Source organism: Lissotriton helveticus, chromosome 4_1 (genome assembly GCF_964261635.1).
Source record: "Lissotriton helveticus chromosome 4_1, aLisHel1.1, whole genome shotgun sequence".
NCBI classification, from domain to species: domain Eukaryota; kingdom Metazoa; phylum Chordata; class Amphibia; order Caudata; family Salamandridae; genus Lissotriton; species Lissotriton helveticus.
In genome coordinates this window covers 2,048,342,711-2,048,362,019 of record NC_136063.1, presented here as the reverse complement: position 1 = coordinate 2,048,362,019, position 19,309 = coordinate 2,048,342,711, and the positions used below count along the sequence as shown (strand labels likewise).

Here is a 19,309-nt window from a genome sequence, read left to right as displayed (position 1 = left end):
TTGGTCTGCTGTTAGTTATGATTTGGCTTTTTCTGTTGTGCTTATTGGCTGTTCGCATCCAACACGTTTTTAAATGCGGTTTTTGTGTTGATTAGACCTGTTTGGAATTTAAATTGTGCTGGTGTCATTTGTGTAGTTTCAGGAATTTCATGACCTACTTGCGTGAAATTCCTGGAGTTATACCATTACTCAACTTAGTTTATTTATACACTATTCGTGCCAAATATGTTTACTGCAAACGCACTGGAACAGAACACGAGTGGCTGTTTCCAGTGTTTGTGTACTTTTTTTCTCTTTGGCAGAAAATGCTTTCTTACCTCAAATTGACACAATGGCTCATTTTGTGTTGAAGTTTTGCTGACATTTCGCCTACTTACGCAAAAGCGAACTAAGCCAATCTCGCACACTGTTATTCGTGATCAGTATAGTAGCAGTATTTTTGAAAAATAATGTTGTACTTGTAACCAGCACCTTTATCTAATAAATCTAGAGTTTGGGTCAGTGTCCCGTTTCACTACAAAAGTAGGTGCTACTGTCTTGACTTGAATATGTAAAATTATTGGGATATTAATAGTAGGCCCGACTTGTGCATATTTAAACACTGGATAAGATAGTGATTTGCCTAGACTGTCAAATAATGTGTGGCATTTTACATTTGATTTAGTTACAGAATGTGATGCTGATCTATCAACAACAGCACCACCTGCACCTACTATTCCTGCGTCTACCCCAGCTCCGACAAAACCAACTCCAAGTAAACCATCCGCTGGGACATACTCTGTTAAGACTGGAAATGAAACATGTCTTCTTGCCACAATGGGGCTACAACTGAATGTTTCTCAGGTATGTTTATGGCTGGGTAGAATTACTAAATGCACTTGACCAGATTTGATCAGTTATGTATTTTCATTAATTGGGTGTATTTTAATGTGTTTTTTTATGTAGCAAAAACCTCGCTGGGGAGCACTGTTTATAGTAGTGTGGTGAATACAGACCTTATGGTGAACAATGGGTACAGTGTCCAGTACAGCACAATTTAAGGGCGATTGGATTTGGAGTCCTCTGTAGCGTTTCAGAGGATCTATGTAGGTGGTTGAGGGCTTAGGAGGTGCTCCTAGAGAGTTTGATTTAGTGCCTTTATAAATTGGAGGTTTTGGGTTAGAAACCGGTTTTAAGGAGGTTTCCTCCATTCAGAAGGATTGGCTTGTTTTTTTTTTTCCTTACTATACTTTTTGGTTTGTATTCTGGAAATATAACTCCTTGTATTGCTTAATCAACATGATTGCAATTCTAATTCGATCTTCCTAGTCCTTGCAATTAAGTGTGTGGAGAACTCTGCAAACAAGGGCTCACTCCCTAGTGGTGAAGAGTGGTGGTTAGTTGAGTAGCTTGCTTGTGTGATTTCAAATAGTTTCTTTGGGTCTGTTTTTGACGTTGTCTAGTTGTGACCTAAAACCTTCGGCATTGGCCATGCGGATACTTTTTTTTTATACAAGCTTCTTGTCATTACTCAAACTTTTAAGGTGTATTATGGATGGAAAGTTTCTCCATGATTTCTCACTCAGCCTTAGTTTACCACTTTCCTCATTAAGGAAGCTATTGAACCAGGGTTTGGAATGTTTGCTGGAAATTATTTTGAGTTGCTTCGGAACAATTGAATCAAATGTCATGGAATGTTCAGTAAGGTCATTTAGATTTGACATGTTGGAGGTTGGAGAAAGGAGGTTGTTGCTAATGGAAGTTAGATCAGTGTGTATTTCTCAGATCTCTACACCACTGTTTGTTCTTTCAAGGTTGGCCTGGTCTAATCTGAACCTTTCCAAGATGAGATTTGATAGTAATCTTACCAGTCGCAGGGTGATCAGGCTTCCAGTTGTATGACCTCCTTAGCGATGATTAGATCGTAAGTGGAAATTTTATTGTGGGTAGGTCTGTTGCAAAACTAAGTGAGGTTTATGTCGGAGAGGAAGGCCTTGAAGCTGTTCAGTATGGGATTGTTGTGTTATTCTAGTGCACGTTAAAACCCACAAGGAAGATGTGGTTAGGCTGTTGGTCCAAGTTCGAGGACATTGCCTCTATACTTCTTTCGATGAACAGGTTGTTTTCTTGAGAGCGGTAGATCATGTGGGATTTACACACCATCTCGTCATTGTTCCAAATTTCAATGGTAAGGTATTCAAAGAAAGACATAAGAAAAGTGGGTGCAAGTTTCAGAGGGATCGTGGAACAATTGGTGCATACTATCCTGCCTCCAACTTTATCAGGTCTGTCCAATGTGATGTCCTAATTGGGAGGAACTAAAATGTCAAGAATGGTTGAGGTGGTGCTGAGCCATGTTTCAGTTAAGATCAGGAGGTAAAGTTCTTGTGTAAGTATGAGGTCGGCAATGTCAGCTGCGTGTCTTGCAGCTGATCTGCAGTGAAGCATAGATTTGATATGCAACTTGGTTACTACTGCTATTTTGTGTGATGTGGGGACATGTAAGAAGTTATCCTTCATAGTTTTAACATTTAGACTAGGATCTCTAAATGGGCTGGAGGGAATAGTTTTGATATTGATTAGTGGAGTCATTGAGTGGTGTTGTATAACAGCAGAAGGGAGTCAGTCTTTCAGATAGATGGTCAGTTACCCTATGGGGTGTGGAATCTGGATTGAGATGGGGTCCTGACATGTATTGCAAGAACCTTGACCCTTTTGGGCAGGTCGCTCCACACCCTGCACAGCACCACCAGTGTGCCTGTGCCCTTAGCCCAGCTGCCACTGAAGAAATTCAAGGCCCTCCTCCACCCGCGCCTCATCCCCTGGTGGCTAGTGGTAGGCTGTAGGTTGCGCTGTGCCATTCCATTGTGTTGTGGTCTTTGGTATTTTCTCTTCGTTTCATTCCTCCCTCAACCTCTTCTGCTATTCTGTGCCCTTCTCTCCTTCTCACCGTTCCTCCTGTGGTTTTCCCGCCGCTGCCCCCCCACTCGCTTCACTTCTACCTAGTGTAATTGTACTGCTTTGTTGCCACGGTTTTCCTCGTACCATCCTGTGCCCTTTTTGCATTCTGTACCCCTCGCTCTTCCTCTCTCCCGCTGCTGCGTCCCCTGCAGCCCTGCCCCCTCCCCCGCTCGCTTCACTTCTGCCTAGCGAACCATCACCAACACTTTATACAAAAAACCCGGTGATGATAAACAAATCGATGCAAAAACAAGACTTTCGTTTCAGGGGTTCAGGGATCTAAAGTTCTCCTCCCTCCCCTAGTTTATGGCCGCTTGCTGAGGACCCCTTCTGAAACCAGCCCCTCACTTTGGAACGTACCTCTGGGAGCCACGCTTCCCTGTGAGCGTGGCTGGTAGGCTCGTGGTACCGGGGTCGGGTCCGGCTCCCGTTCTTGGTTCTTCCGTGGGTGGCAGCTCTGGGGCTCCGGCGTCTCCTGTTCGTAGAGGCGCAGCGTGGCTAGGTCGGCGTCTCCTTTCAGTTCTGATTCCTCTCCAGCTTCTCCTGGTCTCGCAGCTTCCGTGATCCCAATACGCGACCTCCTCAGGTCCCGTACTGGTTGAAAAAGCTGCTTCCTCGTCCTCCGGAACTCTCATTGGTGCATGTGACCCGATCACGTGATATGTCTGCTCCGAATATGTGACGTTTTTCTGCATACAAATACCCCGCATACCATCACTCCGCAAAAATGATTCCGCAAATACTATCACTCCGATAATGAACACAACGCAAACTTTTACAACGAATATGCCTTTACCACGCATGCCTTTACAACGCAAAGGCATGCATGTTAAAGGTATACTCATTGTAAAAGTTTTAAAGGTAAGTGAGTACCCTGCAAAAACACTAACCTACACTACCCTACACCAAAACACTACCTTACACTACACTAACACTACCCTAAGCCCTGAAACACTACCTACACTACACCAACACTACCATACACCCTAAAAAACTACCCTATACTACAAAGACTACCCTACACTACACCCACAACACTACCCTAACCCCTAAAACACTACCCTACACAACCCTAAAACACTACCCCCTGCATGACCCTACACTATACAAACACTACAACACTACCCTAGACCCTAAAACACTACCCCCAGCATGACCCTACACTACACCAACACTACACCACTACCCTAAACCCTAAAACACTATTCCCCACATTACCCTACACTACAACACTCCCTAAACCACTACCCCTGCATGACCCTACACAACCACCACAACTCTACACTAGACTAACACTACACTACACTACACAATCACTACCACAGCACGACCCCCACCCCTAAAAAATTAAACCAAACCCCCTTACCACTCTCGTCGTCGTCGTGGTTCCACACTCCTCCGGATTCCATCTTCTTGAAGTCTATTATTTTTTCACAACGCATGTGCATTTATCATACATGCCTTTACAACGTAATTCGTTGTAAAGGCATGCGTGGTAAATGCAGCTGCGTTGTGAAAAAATGCGGAGAGCTGGTATGCGAGGTCAATGACCTCGCGGAGTAATGGTATGCGAACTGAAAGTCCGCGGGGGGAAAAAAAAAATCGGAGTAACGGTGCCATACCGTCTGCTCCTCCCGGAAGAGAAAGGATGTTGAATTAAAGGCGCCGCTGCAGTCCTGATTTAGCGTGTCCCATGGGGACTGTAAAAGAAGCACAGGAGAGACGTAAGGAGGTAGGTGGTCATCCTCCCCTTAACGTGTCCCCAGTGAGCGTCTCCTGACAGTGTACATAAAAAAAATCCTCATTTGTCCTTGGAAACACTAGGGTCATGATTTGAATGGTGCAGCAGATGCAGCGGCACAGGGGCCAAAAGGTTTAGGAAACCCTCTGAACACAGATTATTGCTAGTTTACTACTAAACAAGCAGTGCAATGTTCAATGAATTTGTAGGCAATCGGGCCAGGATTTGAATGGTGTAGCAAGTGCAGTAGCACAGGAGCCAAATTGTCTAGGAACCAACTGAACACAGATTATTGCTATACTTTGCTGCAGAACAAGCAGTCTGGAATGCCTTTTTGGTTCTTTTGTAACGATTACACTCAAAGTAACATCCTTGAACATCCCTGCAAAAAAAGCTGTACCCTATTGGACTTTCCTGTCTACTTGTTACATTCAGCACTTTCATATAGCACATTTTCAGTTTTTGTATAGTACTAACATGCTTCGAAATATGGACATGGACACCTTGGCAAGAGCATTCTGCATCATTACCACTTCAGCCGTTGTAAACACGATATAAATGCTTCTAACTTGCCATATGTCATTGCATACCAAGCATTGGCAAAGCCAGGCTTGCCTATGTGAGATCTGTTGACTTTGTCAATTTTTATAGCCATATTATACAGCAGCACTAGCTTCAGTGCAGCATACCTGAATTTTTTTTCAGTGCTGTAACGAAGACCACACTGGATGTGTCGTACAGCTTTTTTACGTCGTTGCTTTCAGCAGTTTACAACATGGCTAAAAAAAATCGCAAAACCAACAAATCTCACATTGGCAATACCCATTCGCTTTTCCAGTGCTTGTTCTTACTTGTACCAATAAGCCCATGTTCTGCTGGATAATTTGTCTACCCTCCGTGTTTTTATTTGGAAACTAGGTCTGCCGGTAAGGACACTTTGCCCATTTGGTTTGGAAAGACTTTTTTGCCTTTGGTATCTATTCTAAAGGTGAGGAATCTGTATTTAGACCTGTCCCATCAGAAGAACATGTTACCTTCAGTAACTATCTATACAGTGAATAACAATAGATTCCTCCCACCTCCCAATTTTGTGAAGTTCCCTCTTTTTACATCTTAAAAGATCCCAAGTTCGATCAGCGCACTGTCACCTACAATTGCTTTACGCTCCAAATCTAATGGCACACAAAGGCAAAGGCAAAAACCCAAACTTATGCTAGTGCTCATGGGTGGTGATTTTACGCGTCTCTGCTATTCACTTTCGGAGTTCGTTTCGAGTCTGCGCATAGCCGCATGATCCACCTCTTGCTGTGCTGGAAAATTTCCTGGATCCAGTCTGGGGCCTTGGGAGATTCAGTGGTGTGCGTATCCACCAGAAAGAGAATTACTGAAGGTAAGTAACTTGCTCTTTACTCATTCTTTAACCAATATAATACTTTTTTTTGTGTCCAATTTTACCACTGTATATCTTTCTAGTATATAAAAGCTTATTCTTCCAAATGGGAGGTCTCCTTTATTATTTTTGTGCGATTGATGGAAGTATGAGCACTTAATCAAGCAGCATTCTAACGTTCTGCGCCTGTCAACTAGCGCCCAGGGACCAGAAGTAACCAAATTTGCCTGTATTTACCATGTCTCGTATCATAAGCCATTACAAGTCTTTACCTACATTAGACCTAGTCTGAAATCATTTGGATCCCTTCACATGCAAGGTTATTTGACAGCTTTTTCAGTCTTTGAAACATACTCCTTTTCTATATGTACCTAGCCTAAGTTTAGGCAGGATGATTCCCATTTCCTGTTAAACCAAATAAACGCTGAGATGATGCTATATATAGTTAGTCACAGGACTGAGTTAACCTCCTTACTACATAATTGAGGATCTAACCTTTGACTATCATTGCAGCTCTGACCTTTACTAACTTGCTAGAGTTCCTCCAAAGGTTCCCTAGTTGGTTAATATAGGCCTTAGATATAGGTGGTGACCAGATTCGTAGTCCTATTTATGGTATTTATGGAGTTGGTTCATGAGCCCGAAGGTGCCAGGGACTTCAGGTAGCCTTTGTATATTTTAGTTGAAAGGGTACTGTTTATTTACCTATTCAAGTCCTTTTTCTTCTTCTGAAGTACTGATTGAGTATTTTATTAATGGGTCTGTTGTGTTTCTGTGCATTGAGTGTTTAAGTCCCTCCACCTTTTAGTGTAAGCCTACACTGTTTGACCTAGACACAGAGCATAATTGTCCCATTTGAATGGGAGTTGTTGGCTTTTTTGGAGAGGTGGGGATTGATGGGGAAACTTTTCTCAGATGTAACTCAGTGCTGAATTTACTAATTCACTTTAAACTTATCTTTGATGCTTTGCTGTGACTTAAGATTGCTACAAGAAACACCTCCTCACTGTATCCCTTTTGGGAGATAAAGGCCAACATGGGACCATAAGGTGTTGGATCCAAGCCAGATTGTTCTAAGTGTACAGACCAATTACCCATGGAGTGTAGAAAATCTAGTGTAAATGTGGCTTTCTAACTTCTATTAGATAGCCCAGTTCTAGGAGAATATGCATAAGCTGAAGGACCGGTGCCAAATAACTTTATTTTATTTTTCCAGGCCCAAAGATCCCTTTGGCATTTTGTTGGTTCTTTGGCAGATAGTGTTATAATTCAATCCTTCTAGATGCTTTACACGTTGTTGAACCTAAATTCTGTCTGCCGTTATGCCATATGACAAATGTGTGTAATTGCATTTGCTATGCCACCATTTTTTTTTAGTCTCTTAAAAGCTCTCTAAATATTGGCAACATTGATTAATCCCCTTCCTGCTTCCATCACTCTAATGATTCTATTTCATGATTTGTTTGCTGTTTTAGCAGGAGTTTAACTCCAGTTCTTCGTGTAGTCTGTGTGTTGGATGAACTGCTGTACATGCCCTTTTTTCTGTTTTTAGATGCGCTCGCCAGTTAACATTAATCCCAATACAACAAGCAGCAGCGGACATTGTGATAACCACACTGCCACCATGGTTCTTAATGACAGCAACACTGGAGCTATTGAATTTGGCTTTGTTCTTGTGAGTATATTTATTAATATTGATGCAAAATTCCTCTTCAACTAGGCTAATTTAGTGGTAGTGTTTTGGTAGTCTCTTCAATGGAACATTCAGCTCGACTTGCTGTGAAGACTATTTGAATATAAGTGTAAATGGGATGCAAAGCCTTATAAATGTTTTTACTTGGTCAAGTTTCTTGTTTTAGCAGCGTACATCTACTTAAATTTTTTTTTTTTTTTTAATTATGGGCTGGAACGGGATAAGTCTAGCACTATTTCACCTAAATAAGTCACAGTTCGATGTGCTTATCCTTTAAACAATAGAACCTTGTGGTCCACGTTTTCAGTTTCTTTATGGGGGATGTTCATAATACATGTTTGCTAGGGTTGAAAACATGCCCTATTATGAAAAGGGGATGAGCAACTTCTAAGGATTTTTTTTTTTCTCATGAGTGTGGATTAAAAGACCTGCTTGTTCAGACTTTTTTTTTGTGTGTTTTTTTGGTGTTTTTTTTGTTTCCCCCCCAGCAGAAGCTTTTCCTTCCTTTTTGCCATTTATTCTAAACTCAGAAATATCTGACATTCTATTTTTGAGCCAGACCAAAACCTTATGCCCAGTTCTTTATAGCCTCTGCAAGTAGTACTGCCGTACACACCAAGATCTTTGAGCGCCTGTCAGGCTGAGAAACTGTCAGCCTGGCAGACACCCTACAGGTTCGGGTCAGGCAGGCTCTATAAATGTGCTAAATGCAAAGACATCTAACTGCCTCATTTCAATCTCCCCTTCTTATTCTTTCTGTCTCTACTCCGTTTTCACTCGTTTTTTCACTGATTTCAATATACCCCTCTTTCCTCCGTTTTCACTTGTTTTTCACTGATTTTAATCTTCCCCTCTCACTCCTTCTGTGTTTTCCCCCCACTTTTCTTGCACCTTTCAGCTGTCTAGCCCTCCCTTAATGGCGGCCGGATGTGGGCAGCTGGTGCGCCCTAGGCGCGCTACAGGCAATCCCATCTACGCCAGTCCGTGACCCGATGCCGATCAGCGCCAGGAACCCTGGACCTCCCCAACGCTACAACCCAGCGGCACTCCGCGCTCTCAACCCAGGACGCAACAACAACTGCAAGCTAGCATCACCAGCTGACACACACAGACCCTTTAACTGTCACGTCTGACAGCACACCTGCAGCACCACCAAGACCACTGACCCGGCGCAACCTGCCAGCAAGACCACAACCCAATCGAACACCCTGCAATGCATCCTCCTCAACGTCCGATCACTCCACAAACCCGCCACAGAAATCTGGGACCTCCTTGACAGCACCACCCTGGACGTAGCTTTCTTCACCGAAACCTGGACCAACACCACCTCAGGACCGGCCATTGCTATTCCCCAAGGATACAAGATCTCCAGGAAGGACTGCCCCCCCCCCCCCCCCCCGCCTGGGAGGAGGAATTGCCATCGTCCACAAATCCAACCTCCGCCTGAGCACGCTCCCCGACGAGCCCACAGACCTGATGGAACACCTTCACTTCAAGATACTGGCCAGCCCTACCACCACCCTCTGAGGAACCCTCATCTACCGACCCCCTGGACACCACTGACTTTTCACCAACTCCATCACAGACATCATCTCCCTGCATGCCATCGCATCCACCAACTACACCCTACTGGGAGACCTCAACTTCACCTCTACAACTAACTGGACCCCAGCACCACATCCCTCCTTGACAAGCTCCACAACATTGGACTCTGCCTGATCGTGACCGAACCCACACACTCAGCAGGACACACCCTCGACCCCCTCTTCACAACAGGTAACTTATCACCTTCTGCCACACCACTGAACTGCCATGGACTCATCGATACGTCCACTTGACCCTCAGAACAACCACTGCACCTGTTCCCACGAAGAAACTGGACCAGAATCCCCATCGACCAGCTAACCTCATCACTCAGCAACTCCATAGCGGAAAACGACAACCTCAACACCGCAACCCGATCCCTGCACAGATGGATCTCCGACAGCGCCAACACCATAGCCCCCCTCAAGAAAAACCACACCCACGCCAGGAAAGCCTGATTTACCACCGAACTTTGAGAGTCCAGACGCGCTTGCTGCCACCTCAAAGGCCTGGAGGAACACCAAATCCACAGAAGTTAAACTTCAGAGCCGCCACCAACTCATCAGAAATACGAGGAAAAAAGCAATTGAAGACCGAATCGCCACTCATGCACACAACAGCAAAGAACTCTTAAACATCAAGGAGTACGCCCAACCCACCTCAGAGTCCACCGACCTCCCTTTCAAGATCTCTGCACCTTTTTCCACCACAAAATCAAGAGCGTCTACAACAACTTTGACGAAGACAACCAACACACTGAACCCTCACCAACCATCCCCGACACCCTGAAGCCAGCGATCGACAACTGGACAGCTCTCACCACCGAAGACACATTTAAGGCGAAGTCAATCCACCCTAATACGCAGACTTCACAACGTAGGGATCCAAGACAAGGCCCTCAACTGGATCTGCTCCTTCCCCTCCGGCAGAATGCAGTGGGTCAGACCACTCATTCCCCCCCCCCCCCCCCCCCCCCAATTCCTCTTGAACTTCTGCAGAGTCCCCCAGGGGTCCTCCCTCAGGCCTATGCTCTTCAACGTCTACCTGGCTCCGCTCGCCCCGATCGTCAACCTACGGACTCAACACTGTGTCATACGCAAACACCCAACTCATCCTCCCTATCCAATGAACCCAACACCGCCAGACGGAATTTTCGAGAAGGCATGGAAGCTGTCGCCAAATGGATGACAAACAGCTGCCTACAACTAAACGCCACAAAACAGAAGTACTCATCATGGGCCCAAACCCCAACGCTTGGAATGACGGCTGGTGGCACCCTGCCCACCCCCACGGACCACACTCTCAACCTGGGAATCATCCTGGACTCCGAGCTCAAAATGGACCACCAGAGTCACTGTCGTCCTCCTGCTTCCACACCCTTTGCCTCCTACGTAAGACCTTCAAATGTATCCCCCTCTAACACAGAGACCGTCACTCACACCCTGGTCACCAGCAGACTCGACTACGACAACATACTCTACGCCGGAATAAACCAAAACCTCACCCGCAATCTACAGAACATCCAGAACGCTGCAGCAAGATGGTCCTCGACCTGCCAAGACACCGCTACATCTCCCAGCACCTGCACACACACCTCTGGCTTCCCATCGAAGCTAGAGTCACCTTCAAGATGCTCACACACAAGGCCCTCCACAACACTGGACCTGCATACCTGAACAGCCGACTCAAATTTCATGCACCCCAGAGGATCCTACGATCGCCCAGCTCTCCTACACTGTGGTCCCCTGCACCAGAAAGACCGGATCGGGAGGCCGCTTCCTCGCAAGAAACCTCAAAACCTGGCTCTTTGGGTGAGTAGTCGCGCTTAACAAACGCCTGATTGACACTTTGCTGGGCTGAAGGTTTCACAGCCTTGAGGGTGTGACTCATGACCAGGTATCTTTTGGCAGTTCCTTTCCTGAAGCCTCCAGCAACCACCAAGGCCTTTGCTTTTATCCAGTATTATGGGTGTCTTTCATAGATTCACATGCCTGAATCATTCCCCGTCGTCGAGATGGGAGCCCCGGTAATATAAAAGTAATGTCCTATAGACATACATAGAGAAAAGTAGGCCTAAAGGCCTTGCCTTAGTAGCCTATCAATGTCCTTTTGTAAAAAGGACCAAATTCCTGAAGGTAGCCAATCAGCTACCACCTCCCTCTAGAACCTTCCTGCCAGGAGCCTCAGTCTCTCAGATTTTCTACCGCACGTTGTGCTAGGGAGTCCCCACCTGAGCTCTCCTCAGGTTTCTTGAATTTCTCATTTTTTCCACTAAAAACTTGGATTATTCACCTCAACTATGGCTGAACAACAGAAGAAAGGACTATTTAGAGCCTGTTCCTCTTGTGGCAAGAAGAGACTGCACATTGATGACAAACATGAGACTTGTCTCTACTGTCTTTATCCAGATCATTCTGTCAAGGAATGTAGGATTTGTAGAACTTTCTCTACCAAAACTCTCAAGGACAGAGAAGGAAGACTGCTCCTCTGGTTAAACAGACTTAAAACCAGAGATGATGATGTGCTGTCCTCGGAGGGCAGTGAAATGGCTTCAGTTTCTTCAAAACTGTCTTTGAAAAGGCCAAGGGAGGCCTCCCCTAGCCATTCAGACGTCCCTCACAAAAAGACTACTTCTAAGTCTTCGGAGGTAAGATCAGACACGTCTGGGAAGGAACCAGCAACTTTCAAAAAGCCATCGCAGTCTTCGTCGACTACCGCGTTTGCTTCCACGACAACGACCACCCAATCGTCTACGATGGGTAAGCCACTGTCGTCAATTGTATTGATAAAAAAGCAGCAGTCATTTGTTAAAGCTTCGTCGACATCACCGACGACGAAGATTCCGTCGACATCCGGTGTGTCGTCGACGAGAGTACCGTCGACGCAGAAGTCACCGACGAAGGTACCGTCGACGACTAAAAGTACATCGTCGACGAGAACATCTTAGACGGCGAGGTTACAGTCGACGACAACTACCACACCATCGCCGACGACAGCGACGACGACTAAAGTCTCGTCGACGCCAGACAAACCATCTTCATTACCGTCGACGACCTCGTCGACGACGACATCGTCGACACCATAGAAAAAAAGCGGAGTTGATACCATCTAAAATGATTACCAAACTGCCCATTACACCAGCATTGACATCACCCAGTAGGGTTCAAAAACTACCTCCAGCCTGCTTATTTCAAACTGATGAATCTGATGATGACCACTTCGAACAAGCTACAAGTCCATCAGATCTCAATGTCAAATGCCAGAGTACTGACGATGACGGAGATGATGTCATCTTTACGGAAGAAACTACGCAGATACAGGAACATACTCGAGTCACTCCGATGATATGCCTGCCGGCTGAAATAGTCTCTGACTTGCAATTCTTGATCACAGATTACAAGAAACGATTCCCAGAATCACCAGCAGCCTCGTCCAAAGAGAAGCCTCACGAGTCATCCAGACCGCACCACTCCCCTAGATCACGACCACCACCTTTTGGTTATGACGCAGGACAGTGAAGCGGTGCATAACATTCAATCTTCTGACGAAGAAGAAGATGTTCCTGAAGGAGAGGTTAGAGACGACCTCTCCCAAAACAGAGACTGAGAGGATTACGTCGCACATGACCATGGAATCAAAGGAAACCGATTGTTTTCTTTATGACTTTAAAGATCCCATAAAGAAATCGGCGAGGTCGATTCCCATAATAGATTACATCTGGGAACAGGGTCAGCAACTCATGCAAACGCCTGCTTCTGTATCTATAGTGGTGCCGAGACTTGATAAAAAGTATAAGGCACCAACATCTGCACCTACTTGCCTTAATACGCATCCCAAGCCTGACTCAGTAGTCACCCAAGCCGCTCAAAAGAGTTCCAGAAATCCATCCTCGCCACTCTCAGCACCACCAGACAAAGAAGGCAGAAAATTAGATGGCATCGGCAAACGATTCTCCACAACGTCTGCCATGACTGTAAAGGTGGCCAACGCCATTGCTCTGCTAGGCAGATACAATAGACAATTATGGGAAGATATAGTTCCGTATCTAACAGATATACCGGAAGATTTAAAAGATGAAGTCCAGTCCCTCCTTAAAGAAGGACAGATGTCTGCATCGGAGATCATTGATTCAGCTGTGGATGTCGCCATGACAGGCTTTAGACAGCTAGCAGGCGCAGCTGTCTTGTGCAGACAAGGATGGCTCAAAGCAACGTCCTTCCGTCAAGAGGTCCAAACCAAAGTTTTGGACATGCCCTATGACGGACAACATCTATTCGGTGAAAAGATAGATGAAGCCTTGCAGACGATCAAGAAAGACACGGACACTGCAAGAGCTCTCGGGACTTTACAATTTAAAACTCAGTCCTTTCGTGGGAACAGAGGACGAGGTCAACCAACATTCAGAGGATCCTATCAAGGAAGATCCTCTTACTCCTACAACCAAAATCGCTCACAATATCAGCAGCGACCGCAACAACAAGGTCGTCAGACCTCCTACGGGAGAGCGAACTTCAGGGGTAAATCCCAGAAGAGAACGACCGGCGGACGACAATGAACTATTTCAGCAGACACTCCCCACACTGTCGTGTCCTCTCAAGATTGGAGGAAAATTGACACATTTCCTCCACAACTGGAGATCGATAACGACGGATCGGTGGGTTCTCCAATTAATCCAGCATGGTCACACATTGGAATTCAACTCAATCCCACCGTTAACTCCTCCTCGCAAACTTCCACACAAGCGCCTTTGCTTGCTCCTACAAGAAATCTCTTCCATGCTGAAGAAGGGAGCAATAGAACGAGTTCCATCCGCCCAGAAAGGGAAGGGATTTTATTCCCGCTTCTTCTTAATTCAGCAGAAAAAGAAGAAATGGAGGCCCATTCTCGATCTCAGGGCACTCAATGTCTTCCTAAAGAGCCAATCGTTTCGAATGGTGACAATCCAGGAAATCCTAGGATCCTTAGAGGAGGGAGACTATATGACGTCTTTGGACCTGCAAGACGCATATTACCATATCCCAATACACCATCGCCACAAACAATTTCTTCGCTTCGAGGTGGCAGGTCAACACTACCAATTCTGTGTCCTACCATTTGGCCTCAAATCAGCACCACGCATTTTTACGAAATGCCTGGCTCCAGTGGCAGCTTTTCTAAGACAGCAGAATCACCAGGTCTTCCCCTACCTAGACGACTGGCTGGTGAAAGCACCATCTCTCACAAACGCACAGCTGTCTTCAACCGCCTGTCTCGATATTTTCCAGCTCCTAGGTTTAACTCTCAACTACGAGAAATCAACCTTGCAACCCACCAGAATTATAACATTCCTGGGGGCAACTCTAAACACCATTTCATCCAAAGCCTTCCCATCTCAAGAAAGAAAACACAAACTGATGGCTCTGGCTACCGCAGTGTCTTCCAAAAAGTCAGAACTTTCAAATCCCTTCTAGGGATGATGTCTTCTTGCATTCTGCTAATCCCTCACTGTCGACTCAGAATGCGCCCCCTTCAGGAGGCTCTGAACAAACAGTGGATCCAATGTACAGGCTCTTTCGAGGATCACATAGTCATCACTCGACAAATAACCAAGGCTTTGCTGTGGTGGACGATGAACAAGAACTTATCCAAAGGTCTAACGTTCTTGATACCAGCAACTCCACACGTCATAACAACAGACTCTTCTCTGGAGGGATGGGGTGCAGTTCTTCAGGATCTGCAAATCAGTGGCAAATGGACGGACAGGGAAAAAACCCTACATATCAACCTCCTAGAACTGAGAGCAGTTCTTCACTCTCTCCAAGCATTCCTCCCTCGCATCAAAAACTCAGCAGTGCTTGTGCGCACGGACAACACAACCACAATGCACTACTTGAACAAGCAGGGAGGGACGCATTCTCTGACACTGTCTCGAGAATCGCAAAAAATCTGGAACTGGCTACTGCTCAACATTACATTGACAGCGGAATATGTCCCAGGAAAAGACAACGTAATAGCAGACCCTCTCAGCAGACAGCGGTCACTGTCCCACGAATGGGAACTGGACCAACAAGTTCTCAACGACATCTTCTCGGCATGGGGAACACCACACATAGACCTCTTTGCCACCAGGGAGAACGCCAAATGCCACAGCTTCGCAAGCTGGCATCCCCAACCGAGGTCACTAGGAAATGCATTTTCCATCGCATGGCGCAACGTGTTTGCGTACGCATTTCCGCCATTTCCCCTAATAACCAGAGTCATTCGGAAAATGAAAATCGAACACTGCACCTTGATTCTCATTGCCCCATACTGGCCGAGACAACATTGGTTCACGGACCTGCGTCGCCTGTCTGTTTGACCATCGATCCAACTACGTCAACACCAAACTCTTCTCTCAATGTCCAGAGGCCAAGTACTCCACCCGAATCTGAAATCTCTCAGATTATCAGCATGGCTCCTGAGTACAGAGAATTCTGTCACCTAAACATCCCGCAGGAGTGCAAGGAGGTCCTAGCCAAAGCAAGGGCTGTCAGTACAAACAAAACTTATTCCTTGAAATGGAAACGCTTTTGTATTTGGTGTTCAGACAACAATATCCATCCTTTCAGAATCACGCCGGAGCAAATACTGCCGTATTTACTACATCTGGCGCAAACAGGGCTTGCACATGCCTCCATTAGAGTTCATCTAGCGGCAATCTCACGCTTTACAAGAACTTCGAGAGGTCCCTCACTATGGTCCAACAGGCTGATAAAGCAATTTCTTAAAGGACTCTATAGATCTTTTCCAAGGCCAAGACGTGTACCACCAACATGGCACCTTAATATAGTACTCAACCAATTGATGAAACATCCATTTGAGCCCATACATAGGGCTGATCTCAAATACATATCTTGGAAAACTGCTCTTCTTTTGGCCTTAACATCAGCAAGGAGGGTCAGTGAACTACAAGCGCTTTCTATACAAGATCCTTTCATGAAATTCTGAGAGGACCGAGTCATTTTAAGAACTAATCCTCGCTTCATTCCGAAAGTCCCCTCGGACTTCCATCTCAATGAACCACTTGTACTTCGCTCATTCTTCCCAAACCCCAGTACTGTGGCTGAAAAATCCCTCCATTCTTTAGACCTCAAGAGATCTCTAAAATTTTATCTGGACAAAACGAAACATTTCAGAAAAACAAATCAACTTTTCATTGCCTTCAGCAGACCTAGAAAAGGCATGCCACTCTCTAAGCAAATGAATGAGTAATGGTGAGTGGTGGCCCACCTAATCATGCACTGTTCACTTGGTGCTATGCACTTTAAACCATCCTGAAAATATTATGCCATAATGAAAAATATATTTATAGTGTTGATAGTCACATTTATTCAACAATTTTTTAAAAATGAATTATACATGATTCAAATGTTTGTTATTGTGTCATCATAACAATACACACATTAATATATACAAATCAATTGTCAAAGCATAATAGTTTATAAATCATTTTGACTGTATTATTCATTTCAAATGATTAACATGAAGCCCAATGCATTTCGGCACGTGGTCGGTGCCTTCATCAGGGGCAGTTCTAAAAGAATGAGAAAGTAATATGTGTCAGTATCTGTATGTTGGAAGACATGGGGTATTGGAAGTTATGATATATGGCGTACCTTAATGTTCAGCTGCTGGTAGTTTAATGTTGATGAATACCAACTCTACAACCAAAAAGATATATATGATTGATAATGTCGTGTGCTCATTGTTAAAGGAATGAGCAATAAAGGTGTATAAATGACATACCTGGTGATCGGAGAACTGATCGCTGTAATGATAAATGTTAAAATGTGGCTCAGTATTTAAACCATAATCCCAGCCACTAGAAAATTTGTGTGGTTAATGATACTGTTGTTTACTCAATGATTACATGATGGGCTCTAAAAACGTTTATGTGACATACCTGATGATCGGAATGCTGACAGCTGTAATGATAAATGATAGATGTAGCTCAGTATTTAAATCGTAATCCCAACCAAAAAATACCATGTACTGCGAGCTGAAAATAGCCCTACCTTATCTTCGTCAAAATCTCAATTCTACACGGAAAAAGAAACGAAGGCACTTTGTTATTGCCAAGTCTAAAATAAAAACGTGCGCAATGTGCTGCGCAATAATAGGTGACTGTCAGTTTACCTTAAGCTCGAAGGCCGGGTCGTCTACCACAAACGTTCGCTGGTAACCTCTGGGGTCTGATACGAAGTACTGCCGACTAACTCCATTCAAATATTGTTTGGTCCACATGGTGGCGTGGCCATAAAAATCAAAAACGGACTAACCAGTAAATGACGAAGTTAACGTGCGCGCCATCTTACAATGGGGAGATCAACTCATCATCCCTTGTGATTACAATTTTACAATCGATACCCACTGCAAAGATGGTAATAATACTCATGATGATGTGGTTCAACTTAAATAAAAGACGGCTGTTTCATAACACATGAAGGGGAATAATAAATACCCACTGTAAAGTGCAATGTGAAACAAAAGTGTAGTGCGCGATGTAATGTAATGTTAACCAGTAGAGCGTCAGTGAATGAGGCGAGAAATAGTGTATGTGATACGGTAGGGTGTGGCCCCCCATGTGCAATTGCGAACCTAGAATAGACTTCGTCATGGTTGGATGAAATAATGTGTTAACATGATAAGTGATGCATCATGGACTGTGTAGTGCGTCTGAATACCGGTGGTATTACATATTAAATGTGTTGCGTGCTTTCGACAGCATAAGAAATGTTAACATAATAGATTGTGTTTGAACCCAATATACTGTATGACCTCTATAATTTAAACATCAAAAGCTAACAATTAATGATAAATGATAGCAGTTTCTAGCAGTTGTAGGTATAATTTCATCAACCATACTACACGAGATGATGCATTAATATGTTACAGATTTGCTGACATGGTACATCATACATAATTCTGTGAGCATGCTGTGGGTAACCAATCAAGCCTCAGGATGCATGTATCCATAATGGGAATTAAATACTCTAGTCTTTGAATGAACAAACTGCCCTATTCATAACAAATATTAATGCCACATTATGTACATAAATGCATATACAGAACCATGAAAATACATCCTATAGGTAACATGAAAGATCATATTTATCATTCAACCCAACTGGGACCAAGGTTCCGAGGAATTTAATCCAGAATATTTCTCTGCGTAATAATCTTTGCTGATTGTCTAGACCTTGCTGAACTTTCACATGTTCAAGAATAAGAAACCTCAATTGTGAAATGGTATGTCGTTGTTCCTTCCAATGTAACACCAATGGTGAGGTGAGATTCTCATTGCGAATGCGGCTTTTGTGCTCTGTAATACGCACTTTGGTTTTACGTTCCGTTTTTCCTACGTACATTTTACCGCATGGGCATTTTATGGCGTACACAACATTGGTCGTGTTACAATCACTGGAATGTTTGAGGTGTATAATTTTCCCAGAAGTTGGATGTGGACACGTATTGCCTGTGATTACATTATTGCAATTTGTGCAATTAAGACATCGTGTAGTCCCCTTGTAGACTATTGGTTCAATTGAATGTGGTTTCTTCTTTAATCTCTCCCTTAAGTTTGGTCCTCGTGTGTACGCATGTAAAGGAAGTTCCTTAAAGATACCATGAAAGTCTGGTTCTAATGTCAACAATTCCCATCGCTTGTTGATGATCTTCTTAATCTGTACTGAAAGAGTTGTGTATTTGGTCACAAACACCATCCGGTTCTGTGAAGATTTCTTTTTTTGTGTCAATAGATCCTGTCTTTGCATCTGTTGTACCCTATTCAATTGCGATGTAACAACATCTGATGGATATCCTCTAGCCGTGTATTTTTGAACTTGATTCTCCAGTGATTGTAACACGACCAATGTTGTGTACGCCATAAAATGCCCATGCGGTAAAATGTACGTAGGAAAAACGGAACGTAAAACCAAAGTGC

At 44.4% G+C, this 19,309-nt stretch overlaps 1 protein-coding gene across 2 annotated transcripts in view; it reads left to right on the top strand.

Annotated features, from left to right (window-relative positions):
* The window catches only part of LOC144829517 (lysosome-associated membrane glycoprotein 2-like), a 327,120-nt gene that overhangs the window by 56,515 nt on the left and 251,296 nt on the right, over positions 1–19,309 (top strand). For both annotated transcript variants that reach the window (XM_078688732.1, XM_078688733.1), the window contains exons 4-5: positions 665–843; positions 7,624–7,746. In XM_078688732.1, coding sequence (XP_078544858.1) covers positions 665–843; positions 7,624–7,746 — 302 coding nt within the window. The remainder of the gene's footprint in view (positions 1–664; positions 844–7,623; positions 7,747–19,309) is intronic.